Source organism: Pygocentrus nattereri, chromosome 28 (genome assembly GCF_015220715.1).
Source record: "Pygocentrus nattereri isolate fPygNat1 chromosome 28, fPygNat1.pri, whole genome shotgun sequence".
In the NCBI taxonomy this organism is placed as follows: domain Eukaryota; kingdom Metazoa; phylum Chordata; class Actinopteri; order Characiformes; family Serrasalmidae; genus Pygocentrus; species Pygocentrus nattereri.
Window position 1 is genome coordinate 26,752,129 of NC_051238.1, and position 22,431 is coordinate 26,774,559.

Here is a 22,431-nt window from a genome sequence, read left to right on the forward strand (position 1 = left end):
CATCATCATGAAGTGCTTTGAGAGGCTTGTCATGAGGCACATTAAAGACCAGCTTCCTCTTTCACTGGACTTCCTCTTTCACTGCAATGAGCATATCGCCCAAACAGCTCAACAGACATCGCCACCTCCACCACACTCCACCTGGCTCTCACCCACCTGGACAATAAAGACACCTACGTCAGAATGCTGTTCATAGACTTGTTCAGCAGTCAACACCATCATCCCTCAGCAGCTGATTGGAAAACTGAGCCTGCTGGGCCTGAACGCCTTCCTCTGTAACTGGATCCTGGATTTCCTGACTGACAGACCTCAGTTAGTCAGGATAGGAAATATCATCTCCAGCACTACCACACTGAGCACCGGTGTCCCTCAGGGCTGTGTGCTCAGTCCACTGCTGTTCACTCTACTGACTCACGACTGAACTGCAAAGTTCAGCTCAAACCACATCATCAAGTTCACTGATGACGTGACTGTAGTGGGTCTGATCAGCAAGAACGACGAGTCAGAGAGGAGGTGCAGCGGCTAATGGACTGGTGCGGAGCCAACAACCTCTCTCTGAATGTAGACAAAATTAAGGAGATGGTTGTTGACTTGTGTGAGAGTGCGAGGTGACCACCCCCCACCGAACATCATTGGCTCTGCTGTGGAAATCGTCAGGGGCACCAAGTTCCTCGGTGTCCACATTACAGAGAACCTCACCTGGTCCATCAACACCAACTCCATAGCCAAGAGAGCCCAGCAGCGCCTCTACTTCCTGCAGAGACTGAAAAAGGCTCATGTCCCCCTCCCATCCTCACCATGTTCTACAGGGGGACTGTGGAGAGCATCCTGAGCAGCTGCATCATCGCTTGGCTTGGGAATTGCACCACCTCGGACAGCAAGACCCTACATATATATATATATATATATATATATATATATATATACATATATATATATATGTATAGTAAGGACAGCTGAGAAGATCGTCGGGGTCTCTCTCCCCTCCATCGTGGACATCTACACCACACGTTGTATCCGAAAAGCCACTAGCACTGTGGACGACCCCGTCCATCCCTCACACGGACTTTACTCACTGCTGCCGTCTGGCAGGAGGTACCGGAGCATCTGTGCCACCACTGCCAGACTCTGCAACAGTTTTGCTGCTCAAGTGATCAGGTTCTTAAACTCACAAGGACTGAACCCCCACCCCAACTCTTTTGATGCTCTACCTGCACTATCTGGATCATTGCTGCTACACTGTGTTTTCACTGTGTTTCTGTCTGTCCTCTGACTGCGTGACTCACAGATCACAGCAGGTTAATATCTCTGCACCTTATTCCACGACCTCATGTCCAGAGTGAGTGCTGTGTCGGTGCTGCACTGTCCTGACTGTCTACTGTGTCTAATGTCTGTTTGTCTTATTTATTGTTTCTAGCTTCATTTTTTTGTTTGTACACGATGTCTGCACGTTCACGCTTTGTACTTTTTATTCCTTGTTGCTCCGTGATGTTCCTGGAGGAACGTAATTTCGTAATTTCACTCCACTGTGCACTTGTACACAGATGGAATGACAATAAAAGCCGCTTGACTCTTGACTTGAAGAGGAATGTTAAATGGAATGTTCTTAATCCCCCAAAATGGCCATGGCCTGTCAGGTGGCCCAAAGTTTTAATAGTACTGAATAATAAAAGGTTAATAAGGCGTTAAATGGCTGAGTCTCCTAAGCATGCAAAACTGAAGGCAGCAAGACCCACAGACAAGCTGCAACTGAAGGTGGCTGCAGTAAATGCCTAGCAAAGCATCTCAAGGGAGGAAACTTCACATTTGGTGATTTCTATGGGTTCCAGACTTCAAGCAGGTTCTATGTAAGATATGGCTGTGATTCTGAAATGGTTAATCCAATATTTTTATTAAACCCCTTGAATTACAGCTGAAAGCCTACACTTCAGCTTCAGTTTAAAACCACTATAGTGGTCTACATAGGCAAGATTACAAACAAGTATGTCACTGTCCAAATACTTATGGATCCAACTGTCCATATCATCTTGCTTGTTTCTCTGTAGCTCCACCCACCACATTGTTATGCCTGCCAGCTATGTTTTGTTTGCAACCTCACCTTATATATATATATAGTCTACTTCCCTGCACTGAGCTGTCCTTTTCTCTGTCTTGTCTGTTTTGCTCCAGCATTTATTTTTCTAGTTTGTGTTTCGTTCTTTTGGTTTTTCAGTCTTACAACTGTGTCCTACTTGTCAGGCTAGCTGGGTAACCACATTACAATAAAGAGTGCAGACACTTCCAGATTAGTGTACTGCAAGACACGGTTTAGCAATTCAGGCTTGACCATGTTCAGTGGCAGGGATAAAAATGCTGAGCAGGCCCAGTTTACCTTGATTTTAGATCATGATAGTTGGACAAAGCGACGTAAGAGACTTTGAAAGGGGTTCATTTTTGAGACACAGATAGCAGGAGCTTCAGTCACGAAGGCTTCTCACCTGAGAAGTGCAATTATTTCTGCAAAGGGTCAGTGTGGCTGAAGGTTTCCTTCCAAACCAGCAGGAGTACATGTTATTTCACTGGTTACGTCAGCTGGTCTCAGTGCACAAAATACTGATCATGTGTGCTCCTGCTTTTTTGATTGACAATCTGTAGCCACACCAGCTCTTTCTTCTCCACCAGCCCCTTTTCTCCTTCGTTTCAGTACAATCACTGAAAAAGAAATAGATCTCGTCTTGAAATAAATATTTTTCTTAAATCTTTGTGTCACAAATGAGCTTGTATCCTAAACGCATTCTGAAGTTTATTATTCAGTACCTCCAAGGTAAACAATGCAAAGTTATTATGTTATCATTAAGTTGTAAAAGTGACAAAGTCATGCTCTGCATGAATATTAAAAGGTTAGCGGTGAAAGATCTGCTGGATCAAGGATTCAGATGGAAAATAGGTTTGAGGATGAGGAGAGATCATTCAAATGCAGCGTATTCAGCGGATATCAGATTTTCCTGGTGGGCAGGTCCCGGCAGAATTTCAATGAGAGTCTCTCTCCCTGTGCTCCAGCCTCCACCCCGCTGGGCTCTCAGCCTGCGCTGCCTGGGGTAGAGTAATAGGGTTTAGGCCATTAGGTTTGGCCCTGCTGCCCTGCTGTGGATAAAAGCTATATCTGCAGTTGGCTTTCATTTATCTTCCGCTTCTCAGATACACCTCTAAAAGTCCGGCAGTGTGCTGAAAGCAGGCACTGTGGCAGTGAGTTGCACACTGAATGAAAGCACTGCTGTAGGCAAGCAAACAGTACATCCATCAAATGTTGAACAAAAAAAGCTGTGAATGGTTACACATTTATAGTGGTTTATGGTGCTTTTGGTGTTTTCCTGCCATGATTTTAATAAGATGAGATGTCATTAAAGATTCTTGATGAATACCCTCATTCTAACGATAAGTTGGTGGGTAATGGTGGCCTAGTGCTGTCTTTAGTCTGTGTTGTATAATAGTAAAACCTAGATAACACCTTAGCAACCACCTGAGATACTATATTTAAGCCTACAGACACCTTACCAACCATTTGGCATACCATAGTGACATAGCTACATCTTAGCAACCACCCGGGGTACCATAGCAATGGCCTAGCTACATCTTAGCAACCACCTGGGATTTCATACCAACAGCTTTATCTAAACCAACTTAAACTTTCTTCTTCTAGTTTAACAGTTAGAAATCTAGATTGATTGCTTTCAATTTGCAATAAAACTTAAAGGGCCACAAAATAAAAAAGAAAGTATTGTTATGTCTGCTGTAAACATGCTTACTTGCATCTTACAGCAGTGTTACAGTCCACTACAGATGGAATCTCTACAAGGTGATTTGAAGCTTCTAAAAGACTTTCCATGTTTTACTTGAAGCTTGTGACAAGTACATTAGCATGTTTTACCTTGTAGCAGTTTCACAGTGGCTCTCAGTAGAGATCTGTCTTCACAATCTGCTGTCAGTGGCATGTCTAGGACTTCGAGAAGACCTAGAGTTCTGTTTTTTCCACACAAAATTAGTCCTGCCTTTTGGTTGATTCCTTCTTAAATAGGCTGATTGCTTTTCCTAAATCTTAAGCTTTCTCTTCAGCTCTTGAAGTTCTGACCAATAAGAGAGAGCGCTGAGATATATCTACCTAGATACCAATTAGCCAATAGTTTTTTTGGCTAATTTTCCCCCCAGTGTTTAAAGAACTTAACATTTTTGTTTCCATCCAAAACTTTGAATGAAACGATAATAAGTACTGTAATTAGCTTACTGGACAAAAAAGTAGTCACCTGTGAGTGAAATGTACCTAATAGCATGTAATACGTTCACAAGCACGAATAGCAGCTGCAGCTCTGTGCAGCCCTGTGAACGCAACAATTGTCATCTTGAAATAGGACAGGAATGTCATGTTTCTCAGTAAGTTGATGAGCAAAAGGCAAAACCTGGTTGTCCAGCAGCTTAATGTGGGCACTGTAATTAAAATACCCCGACCCCCCAAACATCACAGAGTCTCCTCCAGAACTGCACGTTGCCCGCAGTCCTCATTGAAGACATCCTGAGGTCTACAATGAACACGACACTGAGCATCATTCACATACAGGCAGAAACGAGATAACACATTTCCAGTCATGAACAGTCCAATTTTTGCGTCTCTTCACCCACTGCAACCGAGCAACTTTGTGAGCAGAAGTGAGCAGAGGCCTCTTGCATGACACTCTGCTCCATATGTTTGTGGTATGCAGTTGTCAGCAGAGTGTTCCTTCAGAAATTGGTTGTGAAGGATGTGCCTTGACTTCTAGAAGCAATTCATGCCTGGAAGTGAAGCGATTTTATTTACAAGCTGTGAAACATGCCGTCAGTCCCTGTCTTTCAGTTTCGTCTTTTGGCCATAATTCTGATTAGGATTTCCTCTAGACTGAGATTTCTGTCACTGCTGGTTGACCTGTATGACCATGCACTTCAATACACTTGCAAATTCAGCTACTTCCTTCACACTATGGCATTTGGCACACCCACATGCAATCACTCCTTTTTGTTTTGCGACCCATTTTCCAAACATTGAATGAGACATTCACTGCACTGTACAATCTCTTCTCAATCTATGAATCCTGTCGCACACTCTGCAGTATTTATAGCCCAAGCATCCTCGTGCAACACCGTCTTCAGGACCCCGAAGTTTCTACCACCTTAAACAGGCAAGGTGACTCTTTTTTTTTGTCTGGTGAGCATGATTCTGTTGAAGGAAAATAAGCTAAAAATTACAGACATCGTTTTTTAGTTCCCAGAAATCATTAGGCTGTCTCTGAAGGTCTAGAAGGCCCTGAAGATTCCCCTCTGCTTTAAATGTTTACCCCATGGGGGACCTAGGAGAGCAACAACGAATGTGAAATAAGTACAGTATGTGTACTACATGTATACCAATCTTATTCAGCTCTGAGGAGAAATGCCTGTACTGACAGTTTCATAATCATGACTTCATTCTACAGTAGTGTGAAGTATATGAATAGAAGCTTATTTTAAGAGTCACTTAATGCTCATTACATTGTGTGCAGCTTTACATTTGATTGATGCTTTTGTCACTGGCTGTAGTTGTAAGTCAGTCAATGCTCTTGCCCTGAGGGAGAATTAGTGGTTGGCCATCATTCAAGCATGCATTAGTTGCATCTCATTGTGCCTGTGCGCCGATCCTAGCGAGCATGAGTTGTGTGTTAATGTGTTGAACTGACCCGCTCCAAAATGCAAAGAATCCTCATGAAAGCAGCAGCCATTCATTCTTTATGAGGGCAGAGGGACTGTGCTGGAGCCACATGTGAATTCAGCGCTCTGACTGATCTGCACGCTGACTGGCCTTCATCAGTGGTGCTCATGAGACATGAAAATGAAGCACAAGCTGCTCCACCATGACCTAAAGTTCTCTTGGATCTGGAGACAATAGAGGACAAGTGGAGTCAGAACATGGCCAAAACATCAGTAATAAAGATACCAAAAAGGGTTCTTTGGTGATCAAAGAATCTTTAAAGAATTAAAGATTAAAGAATCTTTAATAAATTGCTTGTTAAAGAAGTTTTTAATGAGATGTGTAAGTGTGAAGAACATATTTAAAGTTTAAAAAAACTTTAGATAATGTGAAGTTTCTATTCCAATTAAAGATTTTCCTAGAACTGTATGTCGAAGTCAAGAACCACTAGTAAAATTGCAAAATTTTTATATTTATTAGTGTATAATCACCTGTGGGGCGGCACGGTGGCATGGTGGGTAGTGCTGTCGCCTCACAGCAAGAAGGGCCTGGGTTCGATTCCCCGGCCGGGTGACCGGGGTCCTTTCTGTGTGGAGTTTGCATGTTCTCCCCGTGTCTGAGTGGGTTTCCTCTGGGTTCTCCGGTTTCCTCCCACAGTCCCAAGACATGCAGTCAGGCCATGCTACACTGCCCCTGGGTGTGAGGGTGTGAGTGACTGTCTCTGTCTGCCCTGCGATGGACTGGTGACCTGTCCAGGGTCTATCCCGCCTGAAGACTGCTGGGATAGGCTCCAGCACCCCCCCTGTGACCCTGACAGAGAAGCAGCTTAGAAAATGGAGAAAACTATGAGTCATTGTGTTTTTGTTAGTCATTGTGTTTTCAAATCCTGCCATGTTTCTACAGTAGCCCAGAGTCTGGCACTGAAGCATTAGTTTGAATTTGATAGAAAGAAGAAGAGTCAGTGCTGCTGGTGCTGGCTAACTGCTTTGTGTTGCGAGAAGTCTGAGAACCCAAATTTTGAGAAATGGAGGATCATACATATTAATTGGCACAAAAAATGAAAGGCAAAAGAGAAAACATAATGGCCAGCATAGGTTCTGCCACGCACTTGGAAAGGGAGGGGCGAGGGAGAGGTATTCAGTTGATTTCACATTGCAAGCTCACTGCTAGAGGCCACTAAATTTTATAAACTGCAGATTTAAGTAAGAGCACTGAAACTGAGTGATAATTTACTTGGGTGCAGGTAAAAGTGTTAATGTAGGAATCATGATAGTGTGCTAGTGCACATCTATACATTACATTACATTACATTACATTTAGCAGACGCTTTTATCCAAAGCGACTTACAAATAATGTGGTACATAGAACAAACATAGTCAGGCCTTAAAGGAGGCCAAGGGGTAATAGCGGGGTAGAGAAGGGAAGGAGGGCAGAAGGAGATGAGGTTGGTAGTGGTAAGATTTGCAAGAGGCGATTAGAGCAAGTGTTCCCTGAAGAGCTCCGTCTTCAGGAGTTTCTTAAACATAGCGAGGGACGCCGCTGCTCTGACAGCGGAAGGTAGCTTGTTCCACCATTGGGGAAGCAAGTATGAGAACAGTCTCGATTGCTTTGTGTGAATGTTTGGCAAAGCTAAGCGACGTTCATTGGAGGATGGCAGCGGCCGGGCGGTGCTGTAAGCCTTTAGGAGCGAGTGCAGGTAGGAAGGAGCCTGCTCTGTTAACACCTTGTAGGCAACCTTTCTGTTTTAAGAGTGTATGTGCCTCTTCTTACCAAATTGCTTCAGAGAGTTGAAAACACATTTAGGACTTTTAATTGACTTGACCTGAAATCTTTTTGCTTTGAGTGGCTCTATCCCTTAATTTCATTCAAATAAATGACTGAACATTGCATTTTGTCACTACCAAAACAATCATAATTCTACCAAAACATTACAGATTTCTAGAGTTTGGGACACATTTACTTTAGAACACTGGGGTCTAACTACTCACTATATGATGCAGTCTTACTTTCAAATGCAGGGGTGTGGTTAAAACAAGACCCCAACTATGCACTAAAACACTTTGTGGGACATGAAAATGTGAGAAAACAATTATTTAAAAAGGAAATTATAAATCTAAATGTTTCAATTTTAAAAGATAAAAAGACATAAACATACAAAAGATTTAAGTATTATATTCATAAGTTGAAATTTAGAGGATAGGGTTTGGGACAAGGTGGCACGGTGGCGTGGTGGGTATTGCTGTTGCCTCACAGCAAGAAGGGCCTGGGTTCAATTCCCCAGCCGAGTGACCAGGGTCCTTTCTGTGTGGAGTTTGCATGTTCTCCCCATGTCTGCGTGGGTTTCCTCCCAGGATCTAAAGACATACAGTCAGGCCAATTGGACATGCTAAATTACACCTTAGGTGTGAATGTGTATGTCTGCCCTGTGATGGATTGGAAACCTGTCCAGGGTGTGTCCTGCAAATGGGGGTTTGGGACAACCACCTCCAGATAGAAAGGAACCTGTAACTGATGATTTTGTATGTAGCTCATTACTATCTCTGTTAATGCCATGGGTTTAAACAGATTAGTTGTAAATGTCTAGGATTTCTTCTTCTTCTTTCGGCTGCTCCCTTTAGGGGTCGCCACAGCAGATCATCTGCCTCCATCTTGCCCTATTGTCCTCTACTTTTACACCAACCATCTCCATGTCCACCTTCACTACATCCATAACCCTTCTCTGAGGTCTACTGTCTTGTAAACCTCCACCTCTCCAGATTCTCTTCCACCTGCTCTCTACTCTCACCACAGATTACAATGTCATCTGCAAACATCATGGTCCATGGTGCCTCCTGCCTGACCTCATCTGTCAACCTTTCCATCACCATTGCAAACAAGAAGGGGCGCAAAGCTGATCCCTGATGTAACCCCACCTTCACCTTGAAACCATCTGTCACTCCAACTGCACACCACACCACTGTCTCACTATCCTCATACATGCCCTGCGCCACCCTGGACCAACTGCCTTTCCATTCTTCATCCTTTTTAAAGCTGCCCTCACTTCCACCTTACTAATTCTCTGCACTTCCTGATCCACTATCTCTCCCCCCGTTGTCCTCCTCTCTCTCTCGTTTTCCTCATTCATTAGTTCTTCATAGCACTCCTTCCATCTACTCAACACTCTCTGTTCACTCACTAGTACATTTCCCTCTCTATCCTTTATCAGCCTAACCTGCTGTACATCCTTTCCAGCTCTATCTCTCTGTTTAGCCAAGCGATACAAGTCCTTTACTCCTTCTTTACTGTCCAGCCTCTCATACAGCTCATCATAGGCCTGAGCCTTTGCCTTTGCCACTTCCTTCATCTCTCTGGTTATCCCACTTTTTCTTAGCTACCTTCTTCTTCTGAATCTCCTGGACTTCCTCATTCCACCACCAACTTTCCTTGTCTTCTTTCCTCTGACCAGACGACACACCCAACACATTCTTGCCAGTTTCTCTCACCACCTTAGCTGTAGTTTCCCAGTCCTCAGGTAGCTCCTCACTGCCCCCAGGGGCCTGTTGCAATTTTTCCCTGAACTGCCTGCAACCATCCTCCTCCTTCAGCTTCCACCATCTAATCTTTGGCTCTGTCTTCACTCTCTTCCTCTTCTTTGTTTCTAATCTCATTCTACAGACAACCACCCTATGCTGCCTTGCTACACTTTCCCCTGGTACCACTTTACAATCTCCAATCTCCTTTAGGTGGCATCTCCTGCTAAGGATATAATCCACCTGTGTGCACCTCCCTCCACTCTTGTATGTCACCCTGTGTTCTTCCCTCTTCTGAAAATACGTGTTCACCACAGCCATTTCCATTCTCTTTGCAAAATCTACAACCATCTGACCTTCCGCATTTCTGTCTTTCACACCATACATACCCAGCACCTCTTCATCCCCTCTGTTCCCTTCACCAACATGTCCATTGAAGTCTGCACCAATCACCAATCTCTCCTCTCTAGGGACACCATCTACCACTTCATCCATCTTACTCCAACATTCCTCTTTCTCCTCTAACTGACAACCAACCTGTGGTGCATATGAACTGACCACATTCAAAATCACACCATCAACCTCCAGCTTCAGGCTCATGATCCTGTCTGACACTCTCTTTACATCCAGAACACTTTTCCCAAGCTGTTCCTTTAGGATTATCCCTACTCCATTTCTCTTCCTCTCTACACCATGATAGAACAGTTTGAATCCACCTCCAATGTTCCTGGCCTTGCTTCCTTTCCATCTGGTCTCCTGTACACACAGAATATCTACCTTCCTTCTCTCCATCATGTCTGCAAGCTCTCTGCCTTTACCAGTCATTGTCCCTATGTTCAGAGTCCCTACTCTAACCTCCACACTCCTGCCTTTCCTTCTCTCTCGCTGCCTTCTAACCCGCCTTCCTCCTCTCCTCTTTGATGGTCTTCGACCTACAGTAGTCCAATTTCCACCGGCTCCCTGCTGGTCAACAGCACCGGAGGTGGTCGTTGTTAACCCGGGCCTCGACCGATCCGGTATGGCATCATATTTGTGATCCGCATGATAGTTTTGGCACAAGTTTTACGCCGGATGCCCTTCCTGACGCAACCCTCACCATTTATCAGGGCTTGGGACCGGCACCAGAAGTACACAGAGTACACTCCTAATGGCCGGTTTGTAAATGTCTAGGATCTGATTACTTATTTATTTTTTTAGTATGGCACTGCAGTTTGAACTAATTCAGTAAAATCGTCCATACACATATTTTCATTCATTCTCTTGGTCACAATGTGGTCCCATGTCTGTATGCCTCATGCATCACTGTGACTAAGAGAAAGTACCAAGTACAGCCCCCTGGTTAGCTACTGTAGCATCTGGAATCACTGTGAAGATTTCTACAGTTACTTTTACAGAGAAAAGTGTTGTTATTGTGGGCTATTACTGCAGAGCTGCTCTCCCCGCTGTGCTAAAGAGCTCACAGTGTCAGACGTTGTTGGAGGCCGATAGCTTTGCTCAGCTGTAAAAGGGCCTGAGGCAACTGAAGGCATTTTGTACTTCGTGTTTAACTGCTGGTTATGGAAGGCAGGATAACAAGAAAGAAAATGCAGACCAGACTAGTGTAAACAATTCTTACCGGTCTCATAGACGTAAATAAAATCATCCAATTACCATTATCAATAGTATTTCAAGAACAATTTCTGAATGGCAGTGTGAACAATATAGATCAACACACTACAAGCAGTGAACACAGTCAGCAGCTTTGTAAAAAAATCATTCTTGTTCGGATATTTTGTGGATAAATGGAAATTAAGGGTTATAAAGACTCAGTTGTCTCAGTACTGCATGAACATAGCAGGCTGTGCTGGGTGAAGCATTGATTTACTAGAGCTTCTTGCACTCTCTTGAATCTAATGCCATCTACTGACCAACCTCAAAACCTGCTGATCATTCAGTCCAAAAATATTTTAACGTTTAAAGATAAATTAAAGTAGACAAATGATCAATTTATACATTGTTCTATATTGTACATTATTTTTGCATTGTCTACAGGACTTAGACCAGGGAATATCGACATGCCATGCTGGTTTAAAGCTAAAAATCTGAGAATGTTTTGCACTTTTTGGTATTTTTGATTCCTTGAAATCCAGTAACAAGGCATTCTTGTCCAGTACTCTCTCAGTATAGCTTAGCACCAGCATGCTGTTTAGGGTTTGGACTCAAAATTGTCCAAAAAGTCTAAAAATGCCAAATTGCTTTTATCAGCTTGATTGATTCAAAGACCACACAGAACAACTATGACAAAATTATACAAGACGCTTATGGGCTTAAAATGAAACTACCAAAAAAAAAAAGATGATAAATTAAAAGCTATATTTATGTGTGTCAGTGCATGATCAATATAAGCAATATCAGAAATGTGGCAAAAGGAGTTGGACACAATTCCAACAATAATAATAATGTCATTTTTTACTTGCTCCTTGTTAAATGGAGAGCTTAGGTAATGAAACAACCAATATCAACCTACTGAAACAACCAGTAGCACCATTTGATTTAGATTTTGTATTATGTTCAGAAGATACACCTGGAGCCTGTAATGCTGAGCCCCAGTATTACTATGAACCTTCTAGTTCTTCCAGTCTTAGCTTGCGCTGATCCTGACTCTGCGACGGGTGATATGCTATATGACAGTTGATATGATGCAAACTTGCTTGCGGTCAGAGTTTCACTTGGCTGATTTCAAGATGGACCATGTACCTGTCCAGTTTAAAGCCCCTTGGCCATATTCCTACAACATGCCTTAAACCAGCCATCAATCTTCCTTGTACGCTTCCTAGAGACTTTGTTAAACCAGCTGTCAATCTTAACCCAAAGTCTCCAGGAAGTGTACACCGATGTTTCTTTTGAATGAACACAACATTTGTCATGCAACTTCTCGCCCTTTGGGCACCTTAAGGTCATCATTTGAAGTCAATATGTAGTCAGCTTTTCCCCCCAGAACGTGAAATTTCAGTTGTTCCTCAGGTAAAGACAAATTTGAAACTCCAGTCATTTCCATGATTAGATCTGTAACCATACTATATTGCCAGATCAACAAGTGAAGCAGTTTCAGCCAAGACCTTTCCGGTTTATACAGTGTGAAAAGCAATAGAAACAGAAAGCAGTAAAATCACTTCAACATGTGTTTTTTAAAATAGCACAAAGAGTTTTAATGTTTTATCTTATTAACTTCATTGCTTTTTGTAAATATATGCTCATTCTAAAATTTTTACCTGCAATATGTTTCAAAAACGTTGACTGGGGCAATTTAAAGCTAAGAATGGTGAAAAATGTTCAAAAAACATAAACAAGTGATGTAATCATGCTGGAGTATAAAACGAGCTTCCAGGAAAGACGAGGCTCGACATTTTACCAAAAAAAAAAAAAAAGTGACCGCAAATAAACACAGTTTGTTGCTATATTCACAAATGCTATATGCACAACTGAAGCCACGTCAACACCCAGAAACACCCCCAACTTCTCTGGGTTCAAGCTCATCTAAAACAGAATGAAGCATAGTGGAAACGTGCTGTGGTCTAGGAAAACGACCCGTCTGATAATTTATGAAAATAATGGCCATGATGTTCTCCAGGCCAAAGAAAAAAAGGCCTATACACATTGTTACCAGTGTAAAGTTCAAAGATTACTTAGCAACAGTTCTAGACAACTCAAACTCAAAGTTTTTACCTGAAATTTCCTTTTTGAATTTTCTACATACTATTTTTTTTTCCTCAGACATGAATGTTGTGGAACAATCAGGAAAATGTTCACAATTTTATACTTGACTAAATCAATCAGAAAAGGACATAAACATTAAAGGACTATGGAGAGCAAACTTTATTCTTGACATTTTAAATACCATAGTGGTTTGCAAACTTTACAAAGGCAACCATTAAAACTCCATCCTGCCACCACACTAACATACTACATATATAGTAGGAACCAAAAACATGATGTTGCCATATGCAGGAAAAATGCAGGAGATCATGTTTATAACAGTGCTACATGATGCTACATCACAAAATCACCAGAGAACACTAAATAATTCAGTATTAAAAGGCATGATGTAAAACACTGCACTTCGGTGAGCTTTAGGATGGAGTGAACATCATAGTAGGTTCATTTACTTCTAAAGAGAACATTAAATGTGAACGGCTTAAAAATAAAAGACACTCAGTGAGCTTTCCTTGCATAAGCTACAATACCTTTAGAGTACACACTTAGGGAAAGATGACAAATTAAAGTGCTTGAACAGTAATGAAAATAAATTACATATTGAGACAAGTCACAGGCATTCTTTTAACAAAATACAGAACAAAGGGGCATCATACTTCATTTACATTACATTTATGGCATTTGGCAGACGCTCTTACCCAGAGCGATTTATAATTTGATGATTTTACACAGGTAGGCGAAGGCAGTGTTAGGAGTCTTGCCCAAGTACTCTCATTGGTATAGTGTAGGGGGCTTACCAGGTGAGGACTGAACCCCAGTCTACAGCGTAGAAGGCAGAGGCGTTGCCCACTACACTAACCATCCATATTCAACCACATACCTACTGCAGTACAATTTAGCACACAACTATTATATTTGTATCCATGCACATTGCAAACAATTGCTGTAAGAACAAAACACGTTTGCTGAAAAGACAAATTTATAGGAGAAGAAAAAACATTCCTCACTTTTAAAAGCTCACAGATTCTAAACTCTAATTTTACTGCAGTTCGCTTATAACATTTGTGACGCTTATAACAGAGTTTGCAAGCTCTTTTTATTCTTTAAACAAGCTGTTTAAGTTACTGTGTCTTTTTGACTGACTTATGTAAATGAGCTCTGTTTCGACTGGCTGCCACGTAGTGTGCCTTATTAAAAAAGCAGTGAGGCTCTTTATAAATTCAACAAGAGCAGGGCTAAATGGCTAAAGACAGAAAAGGTGGAGCTATATGGTTGGTTTTCATGACATCACAAAAACAGTGAACTCTGTGTTTACATACTATATAAAACATTTGGTTCAAATAAGTGAGAAAATTCAGTTTTTTTTAATGATAGTTCATGTAATAAGTAATTGTAGCCCATTTCCATTGGTCCATTCACATAAGGTGTTCACATGATAAAAGGGACAGCTGTTGTTTTCAAATAATAAAAACATTTTTAAGAAATCAAGAGTTATGAGATCCTGTCAGGACAGTGATGAAAGCCGTGTACGGTGTTGCTGCTTAATAATACTGCAGAGTTATGCATTCACATAAGTGGCTATTTTGATTTCAATCTCTGTATTGCAGCTTCAAAATGATCACCTTCTGGTTTTGGCATATTGACCGGAGTGAGTGGAAACATCTCATGTAAACCCTGATAGACCCCATATTGACTTACAAATTCTTCCTCTGGAACAGTGAAGTTATCAAGTAGCCACTGCTCTATGTGCTCTCTCTCACTCGTATACGAGTGGTCAGATGAGTCAGGCTGCATTTCAACTGGTGTTAAGGCCGCTAAAGCGGTCATGCAGGTGCTGTCATGAAGATTAATGCTGTCCAATGACGAGCACACCTTTCTGGAGTTAGTGCTTCCCATTTGGGGGCTTCTCTTCTTTGTGTTTTGAAGGTTAGGGGTCACGGCAGTGACACAGTCACAGCGTAAGCTCTCAGTGTCGCTTGTGCTTTTAGTACTGGGGGACTTTATGTTTTGAATGACGAGGAGGGACTCATTCACATCTAGTGGCATGCTATCAATAGTGATGGCGTCATCAGACACAACTCGAACCAGCCCTAGACCCTTACGCCGTGGAGGGGTAACATCATGATTGAGATTAGTGCTCATGTCCAACAGGATGCAATCTGAGTCTGTATCTACTTCAGAATCGGCGTCCGCTGCACCGTCATCCACCTCCATAGCATCTGAGTCCCCATCTTCATGTCTGGAAAGCCTGGGTCTAAAGGTGGGTGATATGAAAAAAAAAAAAATATGACATAACAATATTTGAAGACAATTTCCTAATACAAAATATAGACTTTATGGCCTGGATTCAGGAGTTTCAGCCACACTCATTGCTTACAGGTGTATAAACTCAAGCACACCGTCATGCATATCTCCATAGACAAACACTGGCAGTAGAATTAATGATACTGAGGAGCTTAGTGAGTTTGAATGTCATAAGACCCCACCTTTCTCACAAGTCAGATTGTGAAATTTCTGTCTTGCTCTATCTGCCCGTCAACTCAACTATAAGCACTACTACTCTGAAATAGAAGCGTCTAGGAGTAATAACTGCTCGGGCGTGAAATGGCACAACATGCAAACTTACAGAGCAGAAGCAGCAAGTGCTGAAGCACGTAAAATAATGCCTCCTATCCTTTGTTGCATCCCTCACTACAGAGTTCCAAACTGCCTTTGAAAGCAACATCAGCACAAGAACTGCACGTTGGGAGCTTCACAGCTGTGCACGAGCCTAAGGTCAAGTGCAACGTCGAGCTCTGGCTGGAGTGGTTACAGTGGACTCTGTAGTAGTGAAAACATGTTCTACTCAGTGATGAATTGCACTTCACCATTTGGCATCTGATGGACAAATCTGGGTTTGGCAGATTCCAGTAGAACCTACCTACCAGGATTCATAGTGTTAACAGTAAGGTTTGGCAGAGCAAGGATAATGGCCTGGGGCCATTTTTCAGATAAGTTAGTTCCAGGAAAAGGTAACGTCATCGAAACAAAGATATTTTAGATGTGGATTAACAACTCCAAATTATTGCCTGTGGTTTTGGAATGGGTTATCCAAACAACTGTTATAGGTGTGACGGTCACATACTTTTATCTACACAGTGTAGATCATAATATTTAGTTTTTCAAAGGTTCAAGAACAACTCAGAATGAACAGGCACAGGCAAAACAGTAGTACCACATTTGCAAAAGGCTATATATATTATACATAAGGGCCAATATTACACTGCATACTGTATTTTCCTCTTTTTAAAATTAGTTTGATGAAGCATATAAATACTGCTAAAGGCTCAAAATGTATCACCACTAATAACTAATTTCAAAAAACCAAAACCCTGTTGGATACGGGCAGCTGAAGCGTTTACTTACAAGTGGTAGAAATAACGACATAATGAACTGACATCCAATCAGCTTCTTGTTACTGCATAACTGCATGTGTAGTTCTAATGCACTGTAGAGGTTTCTACTCACAGGCTCTCTCTTATTGGTCAAAATATCGGTCATGATACATTTAGCTGAGTGTTCCAGAAATACTTCCAGACGTGCTGACATTACATATAATGTAATCAGAAATGCATAATTTATCATAGTAATGACAACACAATAACAATAATCATATTGTCTATCGTTACCTGGGTCTCTGTCTGGGTGACTCAAACACCACTCCTCGAGGCACTGGACGCAAAGGACGGTGGTGCACACTAGTCGTGCCGAAATCAAAAAGCTGATGGTTAGACCTTGCCATCATGTAGTGCTGAACTGATTCGGGTACTACCATGTCCCGGCGCTTCCTCCGTGGGCTCAACAGGGTGGAAAAGTAAGGCATGCAGCTGCCCACGATGGGCACCAGTGAGACTGGATGCAGAGCTGAGACAAAGTCCTCCAGCTCCTGGTAGGAGGAGTGGTCCGAATAGGGCACAACATAGACGTTTGGGTGGCAGGACACCACAGGGCGACTAGTTGGGAGTATAGCGATGGTCGGTTGCTCCTTATTCCAGGCCTGCAAGTTGGAAGCAGTGATCTCAGACTGAGCTACCGCTCGGATGCGCCCTGCACCAGGCTCAGTAGTGAACACATCTGGAAGCTCCAGGACACGAAGAGTCTCCAGACGCTCCACATCCACCTCTACCCACGTCTTAAACTCGATGGCCAACTGCACAAGCAGAGACTCCTTACCAAGAGCATACAAACCTGTGGGCAGAAAGATAAAATACTTTTTTATTCTTTTATTTTTGGTTCCCAAACTTGGTCATGGAGAACACCTGCTTTGCACATTTGAATGTTTTCAGTGCTCCAACACAACCACTTCAGTAAAGGAAAGGCTTATTAATTAACTGATTACTGTTTGACTGTTAGTGAGCGGCTGTGTTTGGGCAGAGGAAGAAATATGCAGGCCAGCACTTATCCAGGACCGGATTAGGAACCACTGTATTATCCAAATGTCCAGACTTCAGTCACCTTAGATAGGAACCTACTAGACGGAACAAATGCTCAAAAAAGTTCTATATAATTTTTCTGTTACGGTTTTTGTTCTGTGGAATTTATTTTTTTTAATGATTACAATTAGTCAGCTCTTCAGGCTTTTGACTATTAAAAAAGACAATTTCAGTAGTCAGACAAAATTTTAGATGAATATATTCGTAACTCAGCATTCAAGTTTAAGTGATGCCACAAATCTCAAACATGCCCCATAAGATATATTTCATAAAATATCAGAGAGACGCATAATTAATAGTACAAAATATCAGATTATGAACATCTTACTCCTTCTTCTTCAGCAACAATTATAAGTGCATCAGAACTTATTAATAATGTGCCACAATACAAATACATAGACACTAAATTCTCACCAATGACCACAGTGTAGTTTGGATGGCCTCGTATAATCTCTTTTATCTGCTGACAGGCTCGCTGTCGAGAAGGAAGAGAGCGAGTGGGGTCACAGTTGGTGTTGTCCAGATACAGTACATCAATGGTCGTGTTGTTTCTGAGACACGGCTCACGCAGCATCGAAGGAGTGTAGCGGAAATCCCCTGTTATAAAATAGAAGAACGGGCAAGGAGCTTGAAAGTGCAAGTCATTATTTTATCACGTATTAATGCTACACTAGTGAAAAATAACTATTAAGTCACGTTTTCCTTCAAAATTATAGTTAAAAAACTCAAACAGTCATATTATAATGGATATTGTAACAAAAACACGGCCACAAGTAACCAAGGAATCCAACAACCCACTGCTGACAATGGTGTTCAATTCCACACACACACACACGCGCACACACGCGCACACACACGCACACACGCACACACGCACACACGCGCACTGCTCCGATACTGCCAGAATCAAAAGCCCATGTGGCTGAATGCAATAAAATCATCACAGCAATGTTCCAAAAGATAGCTTAAGGTGTATGTAGACATGTAGAAGCTGTTAATGCAGTAAACAGAAGACAAACTCCCTATTAATATCCTTGATTTATGAATAAAATGTTGGATGAACAGGTGTCTACATACCATTGTGATTATTTTTTTTATTTAAGGCAAACTGAGTCAAAAAACTAGATTTAGAAGTAGAGCTGATTAAAAATACTTTGAAAGGCTAGGCAAAGGAAACTCTTACCAGTGTACAGAATAGAGCCAAAGTAGCCCTCAAAGAAGAACATAACTGCACCCGGACAATGGTTCGCATCGATGAGAGTAACGGACAGCTTCTCTTTCCCAATGTCATCCAGCGGCAACATGTGCGGCTCCCCAACCTCCAGAGCATGGACCCATTTCTCATTCACCTGTTAAAGAAAACCGGATCTGATTTAACAGCAACAACTGGAACAACTCTGTGACGGATTTCCGTCATATTAGGAAATTTCATTGTACATTTCCAGATTGACCACAATGTCATTTTTACATTTACATTCATGGCATAATACATACCCACTACACTACACCGCCCCCTATATACCCACTTCACTACACCGCCCCCTATATACCCACTACACTACACCGCCCCCTATATACCCACTTCACTACACCGCCCCCTATATACCCACTACACCACACCGCCCCCTATATACCCACTTCACTACACCGCCCCCTATATACCCACTACACCACACCGACCCCTATATACCCACTACACCACACCGACCCCTATATACCCACTACACCACACCGACCCCTATATACCCACTACACCACACCGACCGCTATATACCCACTACACCACACCGACCCCTATATACCCACTACACCACACCGACCCCTATATACCCACTACACCACACCGACCGCTATATACCCACTACACCACACCGACCCCTATATACCCACTACACCACACCGACCCCTATATACCCACTACACCACACCGACCGCTATATACCCACTACACCACACCGACCCCTATATACCCACTACACCACACCGACCGCTATATACCCACTACACCACACCGACCCCTATATACCCACTACACCACACCGACCCCTATATACCCACTACACCACACCGACCCCTATATACCCACTACACCACACCGACCCCTATATACCCACTACACCACACCGACCCCTATATACCCACTACACCACACCGACCGCTATATACCCACTACACCACACCGACCCCTATATACCCACTACACCACACCGACCCCTATATACCCACTACACCACACCGACCGCTATATACCCACTACACCACACCGACCCCTATATACCCACTACACCACACCGACCCCTATATACCCACTACACCACACCGACCGCTATATACCCACTACACCACACCGACCCCTATATACCCACTACACCACACCGACCGCTATATACCCACTACACCACACCGACCCCTATATACCCACTACACCACACCGACCCCTATATACCCACTACACCACACCGACCCCTATATACCCACTACACCACACCGACCCCTATATACCCACTACACCACACCGACCCCTATATACCCACTACACCACACCGACCCCTATATACCCACTACACCACACCGACCCCTATATACCCACTACACCACACCGACCCCTATATACCCACTACACCACACCGACCCCTATATACCCACTACACCACACCGACCCCTATATACCCACTACACTACACCGACCCCTATATACCCACTACACTACACCGACCCATATATACCCACTACACTACACCGACCGCTATATACCCACTACACTACACCGACCCCTATATACCCACTACACTACACCCACCACTATATACCCACTACACTACACCAACCCCTATATACCCACTACACTACACCGACCGCTATATACCCACTACACTAACCAACCCCTATATACCCACTACACTATACCGACCCCTATATACCCACTACACTACACCGACCCCTATATACCCACTACACTACACCGACCGCTATATACCCACTACACTACACCGACCACTATATACCCACTACACTATACCGACCCCTATATACCCACTACACTAACCAACCCCTATATACCCACTACACTATACCGACCCCTATATACCCACTACACTACACCGACCCCTATATACCCACTACACTACACCGACCGCTATATACCCACTACACTAACCAACCCCTATATACCCACTACACTATACCGACCACTATATACCCACTACACTACACCGGCCGCTATATACCCACTACACTACACCGACCGCTATATACCCACTACACTACACCAACCACTATATACCCACTACACTACACCGACCGCTATATACCCACTACACTACACCGACCGCTATATACCCACTACACTAACCAACCCCTATATACCCACTACACTACACCGACCCCTATATACCCACTACACCGACCGCTATATACCCACTACACTACACCGACCCCTATATACCCACTACACTAACCAACCCCTATATACCCACTACACTATACCGACCCCTATATACCCACTACACTATACCGACCCCTATATACCCACTACACTACACCGACCCCTATATACCCACTACACTACACCGACCGCTATATACCCACTACACTAACCAACCCCTATATACCCACTACACTATACCGACCACTATATACCCACTACACTATACCGACCACTATATACCCACTACACTACACCGACCGCTATATACCCACTACACTACACCGACCGCTATATACCCACTACACTACACCAACCACTATATACCCACTACACTACACCGACCGCTATATACCCACTACACTACACCGACCGCTATATACCCACTACACTAACCAACCCCTATATACCCACTACACTACACCGACCCCTAAATACCCACTACACCGACCGCTATATACCCACTACACTACACCGACCCCTATATACCCACTACACTAACCAACCCCTATATACCCACTACACTACACCGACCCCTATATACCCACTACACCGACCGCTATATACCCACTACACTAACCAACCCCTATATACCCACTACACTACACCGACCCCTATATACCCACTACACCGACCGCTATATACCCACTACACTAACCAACCCCTATATACCCACTACACTACACCGACCCCTACAGTGATTTTCAGTGAATTGCTAGGGCACCACTGAGCACTGACTGCCTTGTGGGTAGGAGCTCAGTCCTCACCTGCAGTTTGAGCTTTAGGAGTTCGGCTGTGACAGGCGAGCAGTAGATGGGCCGGTTGCTCCAGGTGGACGTGAGGCCAGAGGTGTGATCCGTGTGCATGTGGGAGAGGAAGAAGAGCCGGACATGGTGGCACTTTCGCAGCTGCCAGCAGTCCACTGCGATGGGCGTGTGGGGTATGACCTTCCCGTTCATCTCTACTGGTGTGAAGCGTCGACAGGCAACGCGAAGCTCAGGACATTGAACCTCCCGTGTCGGATCCGCCGCTCAGCGAGCAAACCGGCTGCGCAGGACACGAAGAGCGGCGAGTGAGGCGGCGCGGCGGGGCGGCTGGCCGGAGCCGCGGAGCCGCATGCCGGCGCTCGGCTACACGAGGAGAAAGCGGGCTTGCGTTGTTACTGTTAGTCTAGGCTAAACAAGCCCAGCTAACTGCCCCGTGGCGGCTGTTCGATAAAAACCCGCAGAACCAGAACCAGAACTGCACCGCGCTATGCTAGGCTAGCTCTGCGCCAGCGTCAGTACTTAGCGTTAGCCGGCAGCGCTACGCACGCGCTGCGTCTTGATCTTCTGAATGTCCGCGGTCTAATATCGCCGGGCTGCTTCTAAATCACACCTAACCCCGGGTTTAGCTCCTAATGTGGGACCGAAAGACGAGCAGCGCTCCCGCTTTCTTTCATTTGGTTGGGCCGCCAAAACAAAGCTGCTCCCTTTACGGTGACGCGCTAATTTAAAGAGACAGTACACAAAAAGTCAGAGCAGCACAGAGCAGAGCAGCACAACACAGCAGCACAGAGCAGTACAGCACAGAGCAGAGCAGCACAGAGCAGAGCAGCACAACACA

At 43.7% G+C, this 22,431-nt stretch overlaps 1 protein-coding gene across 1 annotated transcript; it reads right to left on the reverse strand.

Annotated features, from left to right (window-relative positions):
• Window positions 1–13,068: 13,068 nt before the first annotated feature.
• On the reverse strand, window positions 13,069–22,367 carry dclre1b (DNA cross-link repair 1B). Its single transcript, XM_017687935.2, has 5 exons — window positions 21,594–22,367; window positions 18,586–18,751; window positions 17,817–17,999; window positions 16,599–17,157; window positions 13,069–15,184 (listed from the first exon to the last, which is right to left on the reverse strand). The coding sequence occupies exons 1-5, from the start codon at window positions 21,783–21,785 to the stop codon at window positions 14,509–14,511; spliced, it is 1,776 nt and encodes a 591-aa protein (XP_017543424.1). The 5' UTR covers window positions 21,786–22,367; the 3' UTR covers window positions 13,069–14,508.
• Between the last annotated feature and the right edge of the window lie 64 nt (window positions 22,368–22,431).

Bases quoted from the DNA above. Each gene is read 5' to 3' on its own strand.
- dclre1b (XM_017687935.2), bottom strand. From the start codon at position 21,785: ATGAACGGGAAGGTCATACCCCACACGCCCATCGCAGTGGACTGCTGG. The intron at 18,000-18,585 runs GTAAGAGTTTCC...ATTTTATAACAG, and splicing joins TGGCTCTATTCTGTACACTG to GGGATTTCCGCTACACTCCT. The intron at 17,158-17,816 runs GTGAGAATTTAG...TTCTGCCCACAG, and splicing joins AAACTACACTGTGGTCATTG to GTTTGTATGCTCTTGGTAAG.